The sequence below is a fragment of the Leuciscus leuciscus genome, assembly GCF_965113295.1.
Source record: "Leuciscus leuciscus genome assembly, chromosome: 6".
Taxonomy (NCBI): domain Eukaryota; kingdom Metazoa; phylum Chordata; class Actinopteri; order Cypriniformes; family Leuciscidae; genus Leuciscus; species Leuciscus leuciscus.
Genome location: NC_138730.1, coordinates 17,048,548 through 17,065,583, shown reverse-complemented (window position 1 = coordinate 17,065,583; position 17,036 = coordinate 17,048,548). Strand labels below are relative to the sequence as shown.

General features: G+C 51.1%; 1 protein-coding gene across 2 annotated transcripts in view; it reads right to left on the bottom strand.

The window, feature by feature from the left end:
- LOC309500716 (phospholipid scramblase 1-like) overlaps positions 1-16,787 on the bottom strand; it is a 48,616-nt gene extending 31,829 nt beyond the window's left edge. Inside the window, exons 1-5 of one of the 2 annotated variants that reach the window (XM_082172420.1) lie at positions 16,504-16,787; positions 9,944-10,125; positions 596-634; positions 395-478; positions 231-301 (exon numbers count right to left, since the gene is read on the bottom strand). In XM_082172420.1, the coding sequence (XP_082028546.1) occupies positions 231-301; positions 395-478; positions 596-611 (171 nt within the window). In that variant the 5' untranslated portion in view covers positions 612-634; positions 9,944-10,125; positions 16,504-16,787. The remainder of the gene's footprint in view (positions 1-230; positions 302-394; positions 479-595; positions 635-9,943; positions 10,126-16,503) is intronic. The other variant, XM_082172419.1, reaches the window with a different exon arrangement.
- Between the last annotated feature and the right edge of the window lie 249 nt (positions 16,788-17,036).

Below are 17,036 nucleotides of genomic sequence, written 5' to 3'. Positions count from 1 at the left end.
CATCCCCTCAGACTTGCGTTTCACAGATTCGGCACATTCTGAGAAGAAGCGCGCGGTGGTTACACTTACAGAGGTGAAGTAACAAACAAGAAATACACATTCTGAGACACAACATTTTGGGTAGGCTGTGCCTTTCTTGCCTCCCCTGACGAGCCGCCACTGCTGAGAAGATATCTCATGCAAGAAAAAAAACATCAGTGTCTTGTTCATTCGCAGCAGTGAAGCTCTACCTGGGTCAGGTACTCCAGTCCTGGTGGACAGCCTTCGGGTCTCTGTGGAACTGGCATCATTGGCACTTGACCTTGCGAAAGAAAGAACATGACTTCTTAAACATCAGGATCTGAAAAAGTGAGATACAATTTTGAAAAATTTAATTTTCCATAGATTCCCTTACCATGGCCTGGTATGGCTGGTCCCTGGCTATAAGGAGGGACAGGATGAATTGCATTTTTCTGTGGTTGGAGGTCCATGGGGTAACCTATTTTAAAGAGTATTAAAGAGCAGGATGTTTCTTTTAGTTGTGTACTGTATAACAGCAATTTAACACAATGCTGTCAGGATCAGGTTACTTATGATTAGGTTTTGACACACTTACCATTATTTGTTGCCATGGCAGGCAGCTGCAAATTACTCTCTGCAACATACAAACCAGAAAAGCAAGTTAAGCAAATATTTTCCTGTATGTTTTTTCCATGCATTGTAAGGAATGGAATTTCTGCAGCCTAACAGAGTTTTTAATAGTCAATGAATTTGCATAACAGGAAGGCATTATTATACACCGTTTAGGCTGAGAACACCGGAAATTAACTGGGAAGTTACTTACTTCACTTACTTATTTTTTTTTTTATAAAGCACTTTGCAACTGCACCTGCAGACCAAAGTGCTGTACAATCAGCAGCATACAAACAAACAACACATAAAAACAATATGCAACTTACTAATACAGATACTAGCCCAACCTCTCAAAAGCTATTTTTTAACACAAGCTTTTAATACATTTAAAGATGTGATCTCTCTTAGTTCAAGAGGCAGACTATTCCAAAGCCTCGGACCCGCAACAGCAAAGGCCTGATCACCTTTTAACTTTAAATGAGATTGAGGGACAGAAAGCAATGATGACTTATTTGATCTTAAAGACCTAGGTGCTTGATGAAGAGCAATAAGCTCAGATACATAAGCAGGAGTTATCCCATGCACTGCTTTAAAAACATACAGTAGAGTTTTATATTTTATCCTGAAATCCACTGGTAGCCACCTGATTTTGTGATAATTCAAAAGCAAGAGGTTTGTAACATTAGTTGTACCACTTTTAAAATTGTACTAAACTGCAGCTTTTGTACATAGAATAACCATCACACCATCACAACATTCATACGAAAAAAAACTAAAAAAGTTAATGTGGCAAGCAGGTCGATTGCTAATGCTCGTATCTCTCACGGAGGAGCTCCGGAAGGATAAAAGTAGGAATGATGACAGTGAAGGACGAGAGAGGACCAGGCCTGGACTTTACGTCATGTTTTGTTTATGTTTGTGCGGCAGTCGTCCATGAGGAGCTGACGCCTTACTTTCGTTTTGTGTTTGTTTATTTTGATCTTAAAGGGATAGTTTACACAAAAATGATTTACTCACCCTCAAGCCATCCTAGGTGTATATGACTTTCTTATTTCAGACGAACACAATTGGATATATATAAATAAATAAATAAAATGTCCGAGCTAATCCAAGCTTTATAATTGAGGACGAGATTTTGAAGCCCAAAAAAGTGCATCAATCCATCATAAAAGTAATCGACACGCCTAGTTATTTAAGTTTTTAAGGGGTTTAAATATTTTTCTTACACAAACGCATTGATTCTCTTCAGAAGGCATTTATTAACCCTCAGAGCCGTGTGGATTACTTTTATGATTTTAATGGACAGTGCTTGGAAATGGAGACAACGCACCTGGGTGACGACCTTAAACCATTCAAATGAAGTATCCAGGTCATAGGAACCCATCCCAGTCTCTAGTGTTACCACTCCTAACCCAATCAGCATAACTATTCAAAGATTGGGACAGGGGTTGCAAGAGCCATTAAAGACAGAAGGTGAGAGTATCAGTAATCAGACTCATTTGACTTACAATAAAGAGAACAGGACTGGCAGGGACCTCTTGGTTAGAATCTTTGCTTAACAGTATCATTCATCTGATGTCATCATCAGCATCAAACGGAAATAGTTAATGTGGCTAATGCGCGCCTCACCACCCTAATGTCTCTCACGGAGGAGCCACAGAAGGATAAAAGGAGGAATGACGACAGACAGACACGCCTGGACTTTACATCGTGTTTTGTTTATGCAGCAGTTATCTGTGAAAGGCTGCCGCTTTAATTTAATTTAGTGTTTGTTTAACATCCCTTAAAAGGATGTTGATCGTTTGCAGATTCCTGCCTCTTTTCCTTATCAACCAACCTTGTTACATTTAACATTTAAGGACACAAAATATCATCACCTTCCAAAAATAATTGCCATTGTCATTTTTTGACAAAAAAGTAATCTCCTCATGATGCTGGTCAGCTCTGGTAAAATCACCCACATTCTCAGTTGAACAGATCATGCAGTTCTACCCCTGTAGTGTAATGGTCTATGTCAAGAGTGTGACTTAGGCCGTTTTACAAGCTTTTCAAGATGGCACCTGCATCAAGAAGAACAAACCTCTGAAGTTATTTTTCAGTTCTTTGTGTTTTCTGAGAAACCTGAAAAAATGACTTGGGCAATTATTTTAGGAAGGTGACGATATTACCAAATAATCAATCAGTTATTTGCATAATTAATAGGCCTAACTAGATTGCTAAATGAGCCACATCATCTACAATCCTTTTGAATACCTTAATTCATATTTTTAGCAGTCTCATTATGTGATCAATAGAAACGAATTGATCATTTATGCAGTAACACTTTACAATAAGTTTTCAATTGTTGACATTAGTTAATACACGACCTAAGAATGAACAATAATAGGCTACTTCATCTTCGGCATTTAATGACCTTAGTTAATGTTAATCTCAACATTAACTACATTTTAAGATAAAACATGTATCTGTTAGCAAGTTAATGAATTGATTCACCAAAAAGAACATTTGTATTAACTAACTTTAACAAAGGTTAATAAATGTTGTAAAAAATATATTGCTCATTGTTAATTTAACTTACTTAATGAATTACCTAATGTTAAAATGAGACCTTGTTGTAAAGTGTTACAATTTGTATAATTTCTAGGCAGTGCAACTCCCAATACCACTAGGCCTTCAGTATTTTAGCTGAAGTTGAAGTGAAGAAAAGGCATAATTAGCGTTCACACAAATGACATGACAATAATTCCGGAGGGATGGAAACTAACGTTCTCTTACGAGAGGTCTCTCGTACTTGCGTAAGAAAATCTTACGCTAGGGGAAAACCTCTTTTCCTCGAGATATTGAAGCCAAAAAATTATCCTTAATTTTGCAATAATGTAAAACGCATTGCAGCAGCATGCAGACATGGGCGAGACAGCTCGCGCGCCCATTGGCTGCTCTGCGGCAACTGCACCAGCCTATCGATAGAGGCTCCTCATGACGTCAGAACCAATGAGGGCGCTTCGCGCCCATTACGTCATGTCCCGCCGAAGTCGGGTGGGGCCAGGGCTATAAATACGGCCCAGAGAGGCTGGTTTGGTCAGTTTTTCATCTCTTCAGCGGACTTCGCATCGCTGGATCTCGAGAGGAAGCCACGCCGTCTGAGCCAAGCACCCAGCGGGATTAGTGCATCTGAAGCAGCTGGTCGACATCTCGCCGCCTTCAGCCGCCGTTTCTGCTGACGCTTTCCGGCGTACTATATCCTTTCATTGCTGTGTGTGTGTGTTCGCCGCTGCGACACGCACACTCTCCTTCTAAAAGAGCACGAGCGTCTTTTTCAAGATGCCTCGTTCTTCCTGCGGCTCTTGCCGAGCTCCACTCAGCGACGGGGACCACCACGTCATCTGTGTTTCCTGCCTGGGTGAGGATCACGCAGCTATCGCGCTCGACGAGGGCGGCTGCCCTCACTGCGATTTAATGCCTTTGGTGACTCTGCGGACTCGCCGAGCATTCTTCCGCAAAGCTGCGCCCGCGCCTTCGCCCGCCGAGCTGCCGCGCCGTAAAAAGCGCCGCGCTCAGCGGGTCCCTGAACCTCCTCCATCCCGCGAAAGCTCGCCGGTGCGCCCGCCAGCTTCGCCGCCTGCTTCACCCGAGTCTCTCACCGCCGGTCAGCGGCCGCCGTCTGCCGCCGCGTCCGCCATTGAGAACTATGAGGAAGTTTTACGAGTGGAGGACGACAGTTGCTCTATCCTGGAGTCGGGCAGTGAGGACTGGTCGAGCTCCGCGGACCTCGCACCACCCTCTCACCGGCCCCCTGGGAAAAGAGCTAGCATCGAGGCGGAGCTGATGCGTCTGCTCGAGCAGGCCGTCGAGAGCCTCGGCCTTGAGTGGTCGACGCCCCAACAGCCTGCACTCAACCGCCTGGACGGCTGTTTTCTACAAAGGGATCGTGCTTCAAATCCTTCAAGACCAGCTCCCTTCCTTCCTGAGCTTCACGAAGAGGTAGCTAAGTCTTGGAGCGCCCCCTTTTCAGCCAGAGTGCGTGCTCCCGTGTCCGCAGCATTCTCCGTAGTCGACGGTGCTAAGGACAAAGGGTACCACTCTCTTCCTCCCGTCGAGGAAGCGGTAGCCGCCCATCTTTGCCCGCCCTCTGCTGGACGGCGCGCTAAGACGGCGCTGCCATCTAAAGCCTGCCGTACTACCTCAGCCCTGCACGGTCGCGCTTACACCGCCGCCGGACAGGCTGTCTCGGCGCTTCATTCAATGGCCGTGCTCCAGATCTTCCAAGCCAACCTTCTCCGCAAATTGGACGAGGAAGGACCGGAAGCCGTGAATCTCACGGATCTGAGGAGCGCGACGGATCTCGCCCTTCGCGCCACTAAATCCGCCGCACAGGCCATGGGGCGGAACATGGCGTCTCTCACCGTTGCTGAGAGACACCTCTGGCTAACGCTCTCGGAGATGTCGGATTCGGAGCGCTCTGCTTTTCTCGACGCCCCCGTCTCCCCCGCTGGCCTCTTCGGATCTTCTGTCAAGGATTTCGCAGACAGATTCGCCGAGGTTCAAAAGACATCGCAGGCCATGAAACATTTCCTGCCCAAGCGCTCGAGCTCCGCAGCAGGTCGCTCAAAACAGCCGTCTGCTCGCAGCTCTCAGCCGCAACCCCCAGCTGCCGCCGCCCCACAGCGCCGTCAGCCCAAGGATCAGAGACCGCGCTCTCGCTCCGCCGGCCGCCGCCCCCCGCCACGCGGGCCACGGCCGAGGATTGAGGTAAAGCCCGAGGCCTCTAAGTCTTCCTAGCCAGCCTACGGAAGCGACGGTGTTCAAGTCCCGCTGCGGCCGAACTTCCACCGAAAATTTTCGCTCGCTCAGTTCCAGTAATTGCGACTGTTCCAGCGTATTTCGCAGTAAACAAGTCAGCAGTACAGCCCGCTTGCCTGCACACAAACGCCGTTTTTACGGCGACCCAGATAAATCCCAAAAAGAGTGTATTTTCTGGTATTCCGGCCACGGCCGATGGTGTTATGAGTGTAGTAAACATGCCCACTGCCCAGTGCCCATTCCTACACACAGACACGGCCCGCCACACACGGCCCGCACAAATAAAACCGACTCATGTCGGTTGTGCACCAAATGTAGTGATTGTGCCCACGCCCCAGTGCCCGCAAACACTACACGCTACATGTCTCACGGTTTCTGTAAAAACGAAACCAACGCACATACAGTCTGCACAAACAGACGGTGTTCTCAGCGTTATGCATGGGCCCGTTGTCCCGCGCCCTCATTCGCTCACAGACATATTAAACCCCACGGGGCTCACCGCGCTCGCTCTCCCTCAGCACACAGCTGCAGGAGAACTGAGCGCGGGCAGACCGCTCGCTGTGATCAGCGCGCCCCCAGTCTCGCATGCTGCAAACGCGGCGCTCATGTTACAGCACACTGTTGCTCTCCGCTCGCCACTAGATCGCGGCCAGAGCCCAGATATCATTCCACCCCTAGCCACTCACGCGAAAGCGTGGACAGAGCTCCCCGGGGTCTCAGAGTGGGTGCTGAACATTATAAAAAGAGGCTATTCGCTACAGTTCGGTCGACGCCCGCAGCGCAAAGCGGCGCGAATCGAAACTACGGTGAAAAAGGAAGTAGCACACCTACTTCGAGCCGAAATAGCGAAGCTACTGAGCAAAGGGGCTATAGAACCCTTATCACAAGCTCAGAGCGAAGGGGGCATGTACAGCAGATATTTTCTGGTACCCAAGAAAGACGGGGGTCTCAGACCCATTCTAGATCTAAGACGGCTAAACAAAGCACTTCTGAAACGACGGTTCAGAATGCTCACGACCAAGAAAATCCTCTCGCAAATTTGCCAAGGGGACTGGTTCATGTCGATAGATCTGAAAGACGCTTATTTCCAAATACAAGTAGCGTCACGTCACAGGCGATTTTTGAGATTCGCCTTCGAGGGTCAGGCATACCAGTACACAGTCCTGCCATTTGGCCTATCCTTGGCACCTCGCGTATTCACGATGTGCATGGATGCAGCGCTCGCACCCCTCAGGCTGCGAGGCATACGAGTGCTGAATTATCTGGACGATTGGCTGGTTCTAGCTCGATCACAGTCGGAGCTCATAGAACACAGGACCGTATTACTCGATCACCTCGAGAATTTGGGTCTCACAGTCAATTGGACGAAGAGTTCGCTGTCTCCCAGTCAGAAAATATCCTTTCTGGGCACAGATTTGGACTCGCTGTCTATGACAGCACAGCTGTCGCCGCAGCGCAGACTAAGTATTCAGCGCATGACAGAGATTTTTCGCCACAACGCTTTGGTCCCGCTCAAAAAGTTTCAGAGGATGCTGGGTCTCATGGCTTCAGCATCCTCAGTGCTTCAGCTGGGTCTGCTTCGCATGCGCCCGCTGCAGTACTGGCTGAAAGCGCGCGCGCCGCGCAGAGCTTGGACCTCCGGTCTCGCGCTCCTCAAGGTCGATCAGAGATGCGTTGCAGCTCTGAAACCTTGGACAGCGACCGACTGGTACCGGTTAGGTGTAAGCCTGGGGACTTCCTCGAGTGTGAAGGTGGTGTCTACGGACGCCTCAACCTCGGGATGGGGAGCGCTGCTCGAGGGCAGACCGTTATTCGGCCAGTGGTCGGAACGGGAAAAGCTTCTGCATATAAACTGCCTGGAAATGATGGCAGTCGACAACGCGCTGAGGCGTTTTTGTCCCCATATAAAAAGACACCACGTCTTGGTCCGTTCGGACAACATGTCAGTGGTGGCTTACATAAATCACCAGGGAGGTATCAGATCCAGAATCCTTCACAGGCTGACGGAACGCCTCCTGATCTGGGCTCAGCACAATCTGCGCTCGCTCAGGGCAGCGCATGTGCCCGGCCTTCTGAATGTGGGGCCGGACAGACTGTCCAGAAACAATATTCCGGCAGGAGAATGGTCTTTGCACCCGCAGACAGTCGAACTGCTGTGGAAGACGTTTGGCAGAGCGAAAATAGACCTATTTGCGTCTCAAGAGAACGCTCATTGCCAAGAATTTTTCTCCAAGAGCAGGGACGCGCTGGCTCACGTCTGGCCCCGCTGCCCGCTCTATGCTTTTCCCCCTGTCACGCTCCTACCCCAGGTGTTAGAGCGAATCAGGGAGAGCGGATGCCCAGTGCTGCTCGTCGCCCCATTCTGGACAAACCAAGCCTGGTTTCCAGTCCTGATGCAGCTGACGAGTACCGCCCCGTGGCCGATACCGGTGAGGAGGGATCTCCTCACACAGGCGAACGGCTCGATCTTGCATCCTTACCCGGAGCGTTGGTCCCTGCACGTGTGGGCCATCAACGGGTACCCGTTAACCTCCCAGCGGGAGTGTTAAACACGATCACACAGGCTAGAGCCCCATCCACTAGGCGGCTCTATGCCTCAAAATGGTCTGTGTTCACTAGCTGGTGTGCAACGAGTGGTACTCCGCCCTCATGCTGTGGGGTGACGGAGATCCTCTCTTTTTTACAAGAGCTGCTGGATAAGGGTAGAACCCCATCCACGCTCAAAGTTTATGTGGCGGCCATAGCAGCGTTCACTGAACCACCGCTCGGCCAGTCACTAGGAAGGAACGATCTGGTCATTCGCTTCCTTAGAGGAGCTAAGAGGCTGAACCCTCCCAGACCTCCCTCAGTTCCCGTTTGGGACCTCTCCACGGTTCTGGAAGCCATGAAAGGTGCCCCATTCGAGCCAATACAGTCAATAGACCTGAAACTCTTGTCTTTCAAAACAGTGTTCCTTCTGGCTCTCGCTTCAGTGAAGCGCATAGGGGATCTGCAAGCGCTCTCAGTGAGCGCGACGTGTATGGAGTTTGGACCTAATGACTCGAGAGTCATACTCAAACCAAAGCACGGATACGTTCCAAAATCCCTCAATACACCGTTTAGGGCACAGGTTATCTCCCTGTCGGCCCTGCCGGTATCTGAAGAGGAGGGTGACGCAGGCTTCCTTTGCCCGGTCAGGGCGTTAAGGGCATATGTGTCTCGCTCATCTGTTTTCAGACAGACGGAGCAGCTCTTCGTTTTGTTCAGCGGACGTTCTAAAGGACTAGCTGCGTCAAAACAGAGTCTATCCAGATGGATAGTGGATGCTATTGCGCTAGCTTACACATCCAGGGGCCTGCAATGCCCGATAGGTGTCAAAGCGCACTCCACAAGAGGCATGGCCTCGTCGTGGGCTTGGTCCAGTGGGATTGCCTTGCAAGATATCTGTATGGCGGCAGGCTGGGCCTCCCCGTCTACATTTATAAGGTTTTATAACCTCGAGGTTCCCGCTTTACAAGCTAAGTTGCTCTCGGTTTAATTTTCAGTACTGCCCGCCCGATGCTATCGGCTCGGGACGCTGAAACTGCTAGAGCGTCGATCACTGATCGCCTATATACTTCTGTGGGCAGTGTGTAAGTCCCCCATATTTACCAGTCCAGGCTGAGTTCGCCCTGGCTGTGTGGAACACTTGATATAATGTGCTCTTATCAGAGTTTTATATTACAGGAATGATGCTATTCTAGCCCCTCTTCCCGGATTCCCTGTGAGTCCCTTGTGATTAGGCACTGTATGAGCCCTGGGCACCTGCCCCTGGGACTTTAGTGCTATGTCTCAAGCACGCACGGCGTTTTACATTGTGTTCCCCTAGCGTAAGATTTTCTTACGCAAGTACGAGAGACCTCTCGTAAGAGAACGTACTCGGTTACTAACGTAACCTCGGTTCTCTCTAGAAGAGGGAACGAGTACTTGCGTATCTTGCCGTGCATGCGTCATGTTCTGTTTCGCTTCAGCGATGAAAAACTGACCAAACCAGCCTCTCTGGGCCGTATTTATAGCCCTGGCCCCACCCGACTTCGGCGGGACATGACGTAATGGGCGCGAAGCGCCCTCATTGGTTCTGACGTCATGAGGAGCCTCTATCGATAGGCTGGTGCAGTTGCCGCAGAGCAGCCAATGGGCGCGCGAGCTGTCTCGCCCATGTCTGCATGCTGCTGCAATGCGTTTTACATTATTGCAAAATTAAGGATAATTTTTTGGCTTCAATATCTCGAGGAAAAGAGGTTTTCCCCTAGCGTAAGATTTTCTTACGCAAGTACTCGTTCCCTCTTCTAGAGAGAACCGAGGTTACGTTAGTAACCGAGTACGTTATAGGCTACTGTGACAGATGTTTACGTGCAGTTGTTACTTTAAGGATGTATTTCTACCCGCTGTAACCGTTAAATGCTACATTTGTTAGTGTGTAACCTAGTCCGATTGATTTGAATTTAATTGTATTAAACGGGTTAGCATACCTGATAATACGTTTCATCATGAATGTAATATGCCAACTCACCTGTTTATCAAAGAGAAGTACTGTGGATGTTGATGCCGTAGATTTGTTTTATTCCTCAACTTATTTTTTTCCCCGAAAACCCACTCTAAGAGAGGTAGGATATTTAAATGAATAATAATAATAATGTTTTAATGAGAGACAATCCCACTGTTTTCTCTTCGCTGTTTATCTTCCTCGCACTGCTCATTAGTTCTCTTACGAGAGGTCTCTCGTACTTGCGTAAGAAAATCTTACGCTAGGGGAAAACCTCTTTTCCTCGAGATATTGAAGCCAAAAAATTATCCTTAATTTTGCAATAATGTAAAACGCATTGCAGCAGCATGCAGACATGGGCGAGACAGCTCGCGCGCCCATTGGCTGCTCTGCGGCAACTGCACCAGCCTATCGATAGAGGCTCCTCATGACGTCAGAACCAATGAGGGCGCTTCGCGCCCATTACGTCATGTCCCGCCGAAGTCGGGTGGGGCCAGGGCTATAAATACGGCCCAGAGAGGCTGGTTTGGTCAGTTTTTCATCTCTTCAGCGGACTTCGCATCGCTGGATCTCGAGAGGAAGCCACGCCGTCTGAGCCAAGCACCCAGCGGGATTAGTGCATCTGAAGCAGCTGGTCGACATCTCGCCGCCTTCAGCCGCCGTTTCTGCTGACGCTTTCCGGCGTACTATATCCTTTCATTGCTGTGTGTGTGTGTTCGCCGCTGCGACACGCACACTCTCCTTCTAAAAGAGCACGAGCGTCTTTTTCAAGATGCCTCGTTCTTCCTGCGGCTCTTGCCGAGCTCCACTCAGCGACGGGGACCACCACGTCATCTGTGTTTCCTGCCTGGGTGAGGATCACGCAGCTATCGCGCTCGACGAGGGCGGCTGCCCTCACTGCGATTTAATGCCTTTGGTGACTCTGCGGACTCGCCGAGCATTCTTCCGCAAAGCTGCGCCCGCGCCTTCGCCCGCCGAGCTGCCGCGCCGTAAAAAGCGCCGCGCTCAGCGGGTCCCTGAACCTCCTCCATCCCGCGAAAGCTCGCCGGTGCGCCCGCCAGCTTCGCCGCCTGCTTCACCCGAGTCTCTCACCGCCGGTCAGCGGCCGCCGTCTGCCGCCGCGTCCGCCATTGAGAACTATGAGGAAGTTTTACGAGTGGAGGACGACAGTTGCTCTATCCTGGAGTCGGGCAGTGAGGACTGGTCGAGCTCCGCGGACCTCGCACCACCCTCTCACCGGCCCCCTGGGAAAAGAGCTAGCATCGAGGCGGAGCTGATGCGTCTGCTCGAGCAGGCCGTCGAGAGCCTCGGCCTTGAGTGGTCGACGCCCCAACAGCCTGCACTCAACCGCCTGGACGGCTGTTTTCTACAAAGGGATCGTGCTTCAAATCCTTCAAGACCAGCTCCCTTCCTTCCTGAGCTTCACGAAGAGGTAGCTAAGTCTTGGAGCGCCCCCTTTTCAGCCAGAGTGCGTGCTCCCGTGTCCGCAGCATTCTCCGTAGTCGACGGTGCTAAGGACAAAGGGTACCACTCTCTTCCTCCCGTCGAGGAAGCGGTAGCCGCCCATCTTTGCCCGCCCTCTGCTGGACGGCGCGCTAAGACGGCGCTGCCATCTAAAGCCTGCCGTACTACCTCAGCCCTGCACGGTCGCGCTTACACCGCCGCCGGACAGGCTGTCTCGGCGCTTCATTCAATGGCCGTGCTCCAGATCTTCCAAGCCAACCTTCTCCGCAAATTGGACGAGGAAGGACCGGAAGCCGTGAATCTCACGGATCTGAGGAGCGCGACGGATCTCGCCCTTCGCGCCACTAAATCCGCCGCACAGGCCATGGGGCGGAACATGGCGTCTCTCACCGTTGCTGAGAGACACCTCTGGCTAACGCTCTCGGAGATGTCGGATTCGGAGCGCTCTGCTTTTCTCGACGCCCCCGTCTCCCCCGCTGGCCTCTTCGGATCTTCTGTCAAGGATTTCGCAGACAGATTCGCCGAGGTTCAAAAGACATCGCAGGCCATGAAACATTTCCTGCCCAAGCGCTCGAGCTCCGCAGCAGGTCGCTCAAAACAGCCGTCTGCTCGCAGCTCTCAGCCGCAACCCCCAGCTGCCGCCGCCCCACAGCGCCGTCAGCCCAAGGATCAGAGACCGCGCTCTCGCTCCGCCGGCCGCCGCCCCCCGCCACGCGGGCCACGGCCGAGGATTGAGGTAAAGCCCGAGGCCTCTAAGTCTTCCTAGCCAGCCTACGGAAGCGACGGTGTTCAAGTCCCGCTGCGGCCGAACTTCCACCGAAAATTTTCGCTCGCTCAGTTCCAGTAATTGCGACTGTTCCAGCGTATTTCGCAGTAAACAAGTCAGCAGTACAGCCCGCTTGCCTGCACACAAACGCCGTTTTTACGGCGACCCAGATAAATCCCAAAAAGAGTGTATTTTCTGGTATTCCGGCCACGGCCGATGGTGTTATGAGTGTAGTAAACATGCCCACTGCCCAGTGCCCATTCCTACACACAGACACGGCCCGCCACACACGGCCCGCACAAATAAAACCGACTCATGTCGGTTGTGCACCAAATGTAGTGATTGTGCCCACGCCCCAGTGCCCGCAAACACTACACGCTACATGTCTCACGGTTTCTGTAAAAACGAAACCAACGCACATACAGTCTGCACAAACAGACGGTGTTCTCAGCGTTATGCATGGGCCCGTTGTCCCGCGCCCTCATTCGCTCACAGACATATTAAACCCCACGGGGCTCACCGCGCTCGCTCTCCCTCAGCACACAGCTGCAGGAGAACTGAGCGCGGGCAGACCGCTCGCTGTGATCAGCGCGCCCCCAGTCTCGCATGCTGCAAACGCGGCGCTCATGTTACAGCACACTGTTGCTCTCCGCTCGCCACTAGATCGCGGCCAGAGCCCAGATATCATTCCACCCCTAGCCACTCACGCGAAAGCGTGGACAGAGCTCCCCGGGGTCTCAGAGTGGGTGCTGAACATTATAAAAAGAGGCTATTCGCTACAGTTCGGTCGACGCCCGCAGCGCAAAGCGGCGCGAATCGAAACTACGGTGAAAAAGGAAGTAGCACACCTACTTCGAGCCGAAATAGCGAAGCTACTGAGCAAAGGGGCTATAGAACCCTTATCACAAGCTCAGAGCGAAGGGGGCATGTACAGCAGATATTTTCTGGTACCCAAGAAAGACGGGGGTCTCAGACCCATTCTAGATCTAAGACGGCTAAACAAAGCACTTCTGAAACGACGGTTCAGAATGCTCACGACCAAGAAAATCCTCTCGCAAATTTGCCAAGGGGACTGGTTCATGTCGATAGATCTGAAAGACGCTTATTTCCAAATACAAGTAGCGTCACGTCACAGGCGATTTTTGAGATTCGCCTTCGAGGGTCAGGCATACCAGTACACAGTCCTGCCATTTGGCCTATCCTTGGCACCTCGCGTATTCACGATGTGCATGGATGCAGCGCTCGCACCCCTCAGGCTGCGAGGCATACGAGTGCTGAATTATCTGGACGATTGGCTGGTTCTAGCTCGATCACAGTCGGAGCTCATAGAACACAGGACCGTATTACTCGATCACCTCGAGAATTTGGGTCTCACAGTCAATTGGACGAAGAGTTCGCTGTCTCCCAGTCAGAAAATATCCTTTCTGGGCACAGATTTGGACTCGCTGTCTATGACAGCACAGCTGTCGCCGCAGCGCAGACTAAGTATTCAGCGCATGACAGAGATTTTTCGCCACAACGCTTTGGTCCCGCTCAAAAAGTTTCAGAGGATGCTGGGTCTCATGGCTTCAGCATCCTCAGTGCTTCAGCTGGGTCTGCTTCGCATGCGCCCGCTGCAGTACTGGCTGAAAGCGCGCGCGCCGCGCAGAGCTTGGACCTCCGGTCTCGCGCTCCTCAAGGTCGATCAGAGATGCGTTGCAGCTCTGAAACCTTGGACAGCGACCGACTGGTACCGGTTAGGTGTAAGCCTGGGGACTTCCTCGAGTGTGAAGGTGGTGTCTACGGACGCCTCAACCTCGGGATGGGGAGCGCTGCTCGAGGGCAGACCGTTATTCGGCCAGTGGTCGGAACGGGAAAAGCTTCTGCATATAAACTGCCTGGAAATGATGGCAGTCGACAACGCGCTGAGGCGTTTTTGTCCCCATATAAAAAGACACCACGTCTTGGTCCGTTCGGACAACATGTCAGTGGTGGCTTACATAAATCACCAGGGAGGTATCAGATCCAGAATCCTTCACAGGCTGACGGAACGCCTCCTGATCTGGGCTCAGCACAATCTGCGCTCGCTCAGGGCAGCGCATGTGCCCGGCCTTCTGAATGTGGGGCCGGACAGACTGTCCAGAAACAATATTCCGGCAGGAGAATGGTCTTTGCACCCGCAGACAGTCGAACTGCTGTGGAAGACGTTTGGCAGAGCGAAAATAGACCTATTTGCGTCTCAAGAGAACGCTCATTGCCAAGAATTTTTCTCCAAGAGCAGGGACGCGCTGGCTCACGTCTGGCCCCGCTGCCCGCTCTATGCTTTTCCCCCTGTCACGCTCCTACCCCAGGTGTTAGAGCGAATCAGGGAGAGCGGATGCCCAGTGCTGCTCGTCGCCCCATTCTGGACAAACCAAGCCTGGTTTCCAGTCCTGATGCAGCTGACGAGTACCGCCCCGTGGCCGATACCGGTGAGGAGGGATCTCCTCACACAGGCGAACGGCTCGATCTTGCATCCTTACCCGGAGCGTTGGTCCCTGCACGTGTGGGCCATCAACGGGTACCCGTTAACCTCCCAGCGGGAGTGTTAAACACGATCACACAGGCTAGAGCCCCATCCACTAGGCGGCTCTATGCCTCAAAATGGTCTGTGTTCACTAGCTGGTGTGCAACGAGTGGTACTCCGCCCTCATGCTGTGGGGTGACGGAGATCCTCTCTTTTTTACAAGAGCTGCTGGATAAGGGTAGAACCCCATCCACGCTCAAAGTTTATGTGGCGGCCATAGCAGCGTTCACTGAACCACCGCTCGGCCAGTCACTAGGAAGGAACGATCTGGTCATTCGCTTCCTTAGAGGAGCTAAGAGGCTGAACCCTCCCAGACCTCCCTCAGTTCCCGTTTGGGACCTCTCCACGGTTCTGGAAGCCATGAAAGGTGCCCCATTCGAGCCAATACAGTCAATAGACCTGAAACTCTTGTCTTTCAAAACAGTGTTCCTTCTGGCTCTCGCTTCAGTGAAGCGCATAGGGGATCTGCAAGCGCTCTCAGTGAGCGCGACGTGTATGGAGTTTGGACCTAATGACTCGAGAGTCATACTCAAACCAAAGCACGGATACGTTCCAAAATCCCTCAATACACCGTTTAGGGCACAGGTTATCTCCCTGTCGGCCCTGCCGGTATCTGAAGAGGAGGGTGACGCAGGCTTCCTTTGCCCGGTCAGGGCGTTAAGGGCATATGTGTCTCGCTCATCTGTTTTCAGACAGACGGAGCAGCTCTTCGTTTTGTTCAGCGGACGTTCTAAAGGACTAGCTGCGTCAAAACAGAGTCTATCCAGATGGATAGTGGATGCTATTGCGCTAGCTTACACATCCAGGGGCCTGCAATGCCCGATAGGTGTCAAAGCGCACTCCACAAGAGGCATGGCCTCGTCGTGGGCTTGGTCCAGTGGGATTGCCTTGCAAGATATCTGTATGGCGGCAGGCTGGGCCTCCCCGTCTACATTTATAAGGTTTTATAACCTCGAGGTTCCCGCTTTACAAGCTAAGTTGCTCTCGGTTTAATTTTCAGTACTGCCCGCCCGATGCTATCGGCTCGGGACGCTGAAACTGCTAGAGCGTCGATCACTGATCGCCTATATACTTCTGTGGGCAGTGTGTAAGTCCCCCATATTTACCAGTCCAGGCTGAGTTCGCCCTGGCTGTGTGGAACACTTGATATAATGTGCTCTTATCAGAGTTTTATATTACAGGAATGATGCTATTCTAGCCCCTCTTCCCGGATTCCCTGTGAGTCCCTTGTGATTAGGCACTGTATGAGCCCTGGGCACCTGCCCCTGGGACTTTAGTGCTATGTCTCAAGCACGCACGGCGTTTTACATTGTGTTCCCCTAGCGTAAGATTTTCTTACGCAAGTACGAGAGACCTCTCGTAAGAGAACGTACTCGGTTACTAACGTAACCTCGGTTCTCTCTAGAAGAGGGAACGAGTACTTGCGTATCTTGCCGTGCATGCGTCATGTTCTGTTTCGCTTCAGCGATGAAAAACTGACCAAACCAGCCTCTCTGGGCCGTATTTATAGCCCTGGCCCCACCCGACTTCGGCGGGACATGACGTAATGGGCGCGAAGCGCCCTCATTGGTTCTGACGTCATGAGGAGCCTCTATCGATAGGCTGGTGCAGTTGCCGCAGAGCAGCCAATGGGCGCGCGAGCTGTCTCGCCCATGTCTGCATGCTGCTGCAATGCGTTTTACATTATTGCAAAATTAAGGATAATTTTTTGGCTTCAATATCTCGAGGAAAAGAGGTTTTCCCCTAGCGTAAGATTTTCTTACGCAAGTACTCGTTCCCTCTTCTAGAGAGAACCGAGGTTACGTTAGTAACCGAGTACGTTTCCTTTCCAGGAAACAGTCTGCTGCTTGTGGGCGCGAACACACCCCTTACAAACAAACGAAACAGACGGACAAAAAAATCTCTTCATGACAATTTTATCGTGACAGCTTTTGGCATTTATCAGATCCTGTGAGGTTACCTCGAATTATTCGTCTGGCTTGATGACGGAAGTGTCTCCATGGATGTAGAGAGAGTTTTTGTCTATGTAAATGACCAACATTTAGACCATTACACGATTTCAAGAGCGACAATTTTTTCATCACGCCTTTTCAAAAAACTCTTTGATCAATCTTTCAGTTTCCTTCACGTTCCATTTCCTTAGAAAAAGAGAAAAAGAAAAAAAAACTTATATCATGACTTGTAATCTCAGTCCATCCATAATTAACAGGAAACCCCTTATCAAAACAGTGCACAGTGCAATTCAAAAGGTAAAGGAAACGTTTTATGTTGTAAAAAGATTGAACGATTACTAATAACTAAATGTGTTATAGGCTATATATATATATATTTTATATATATATATA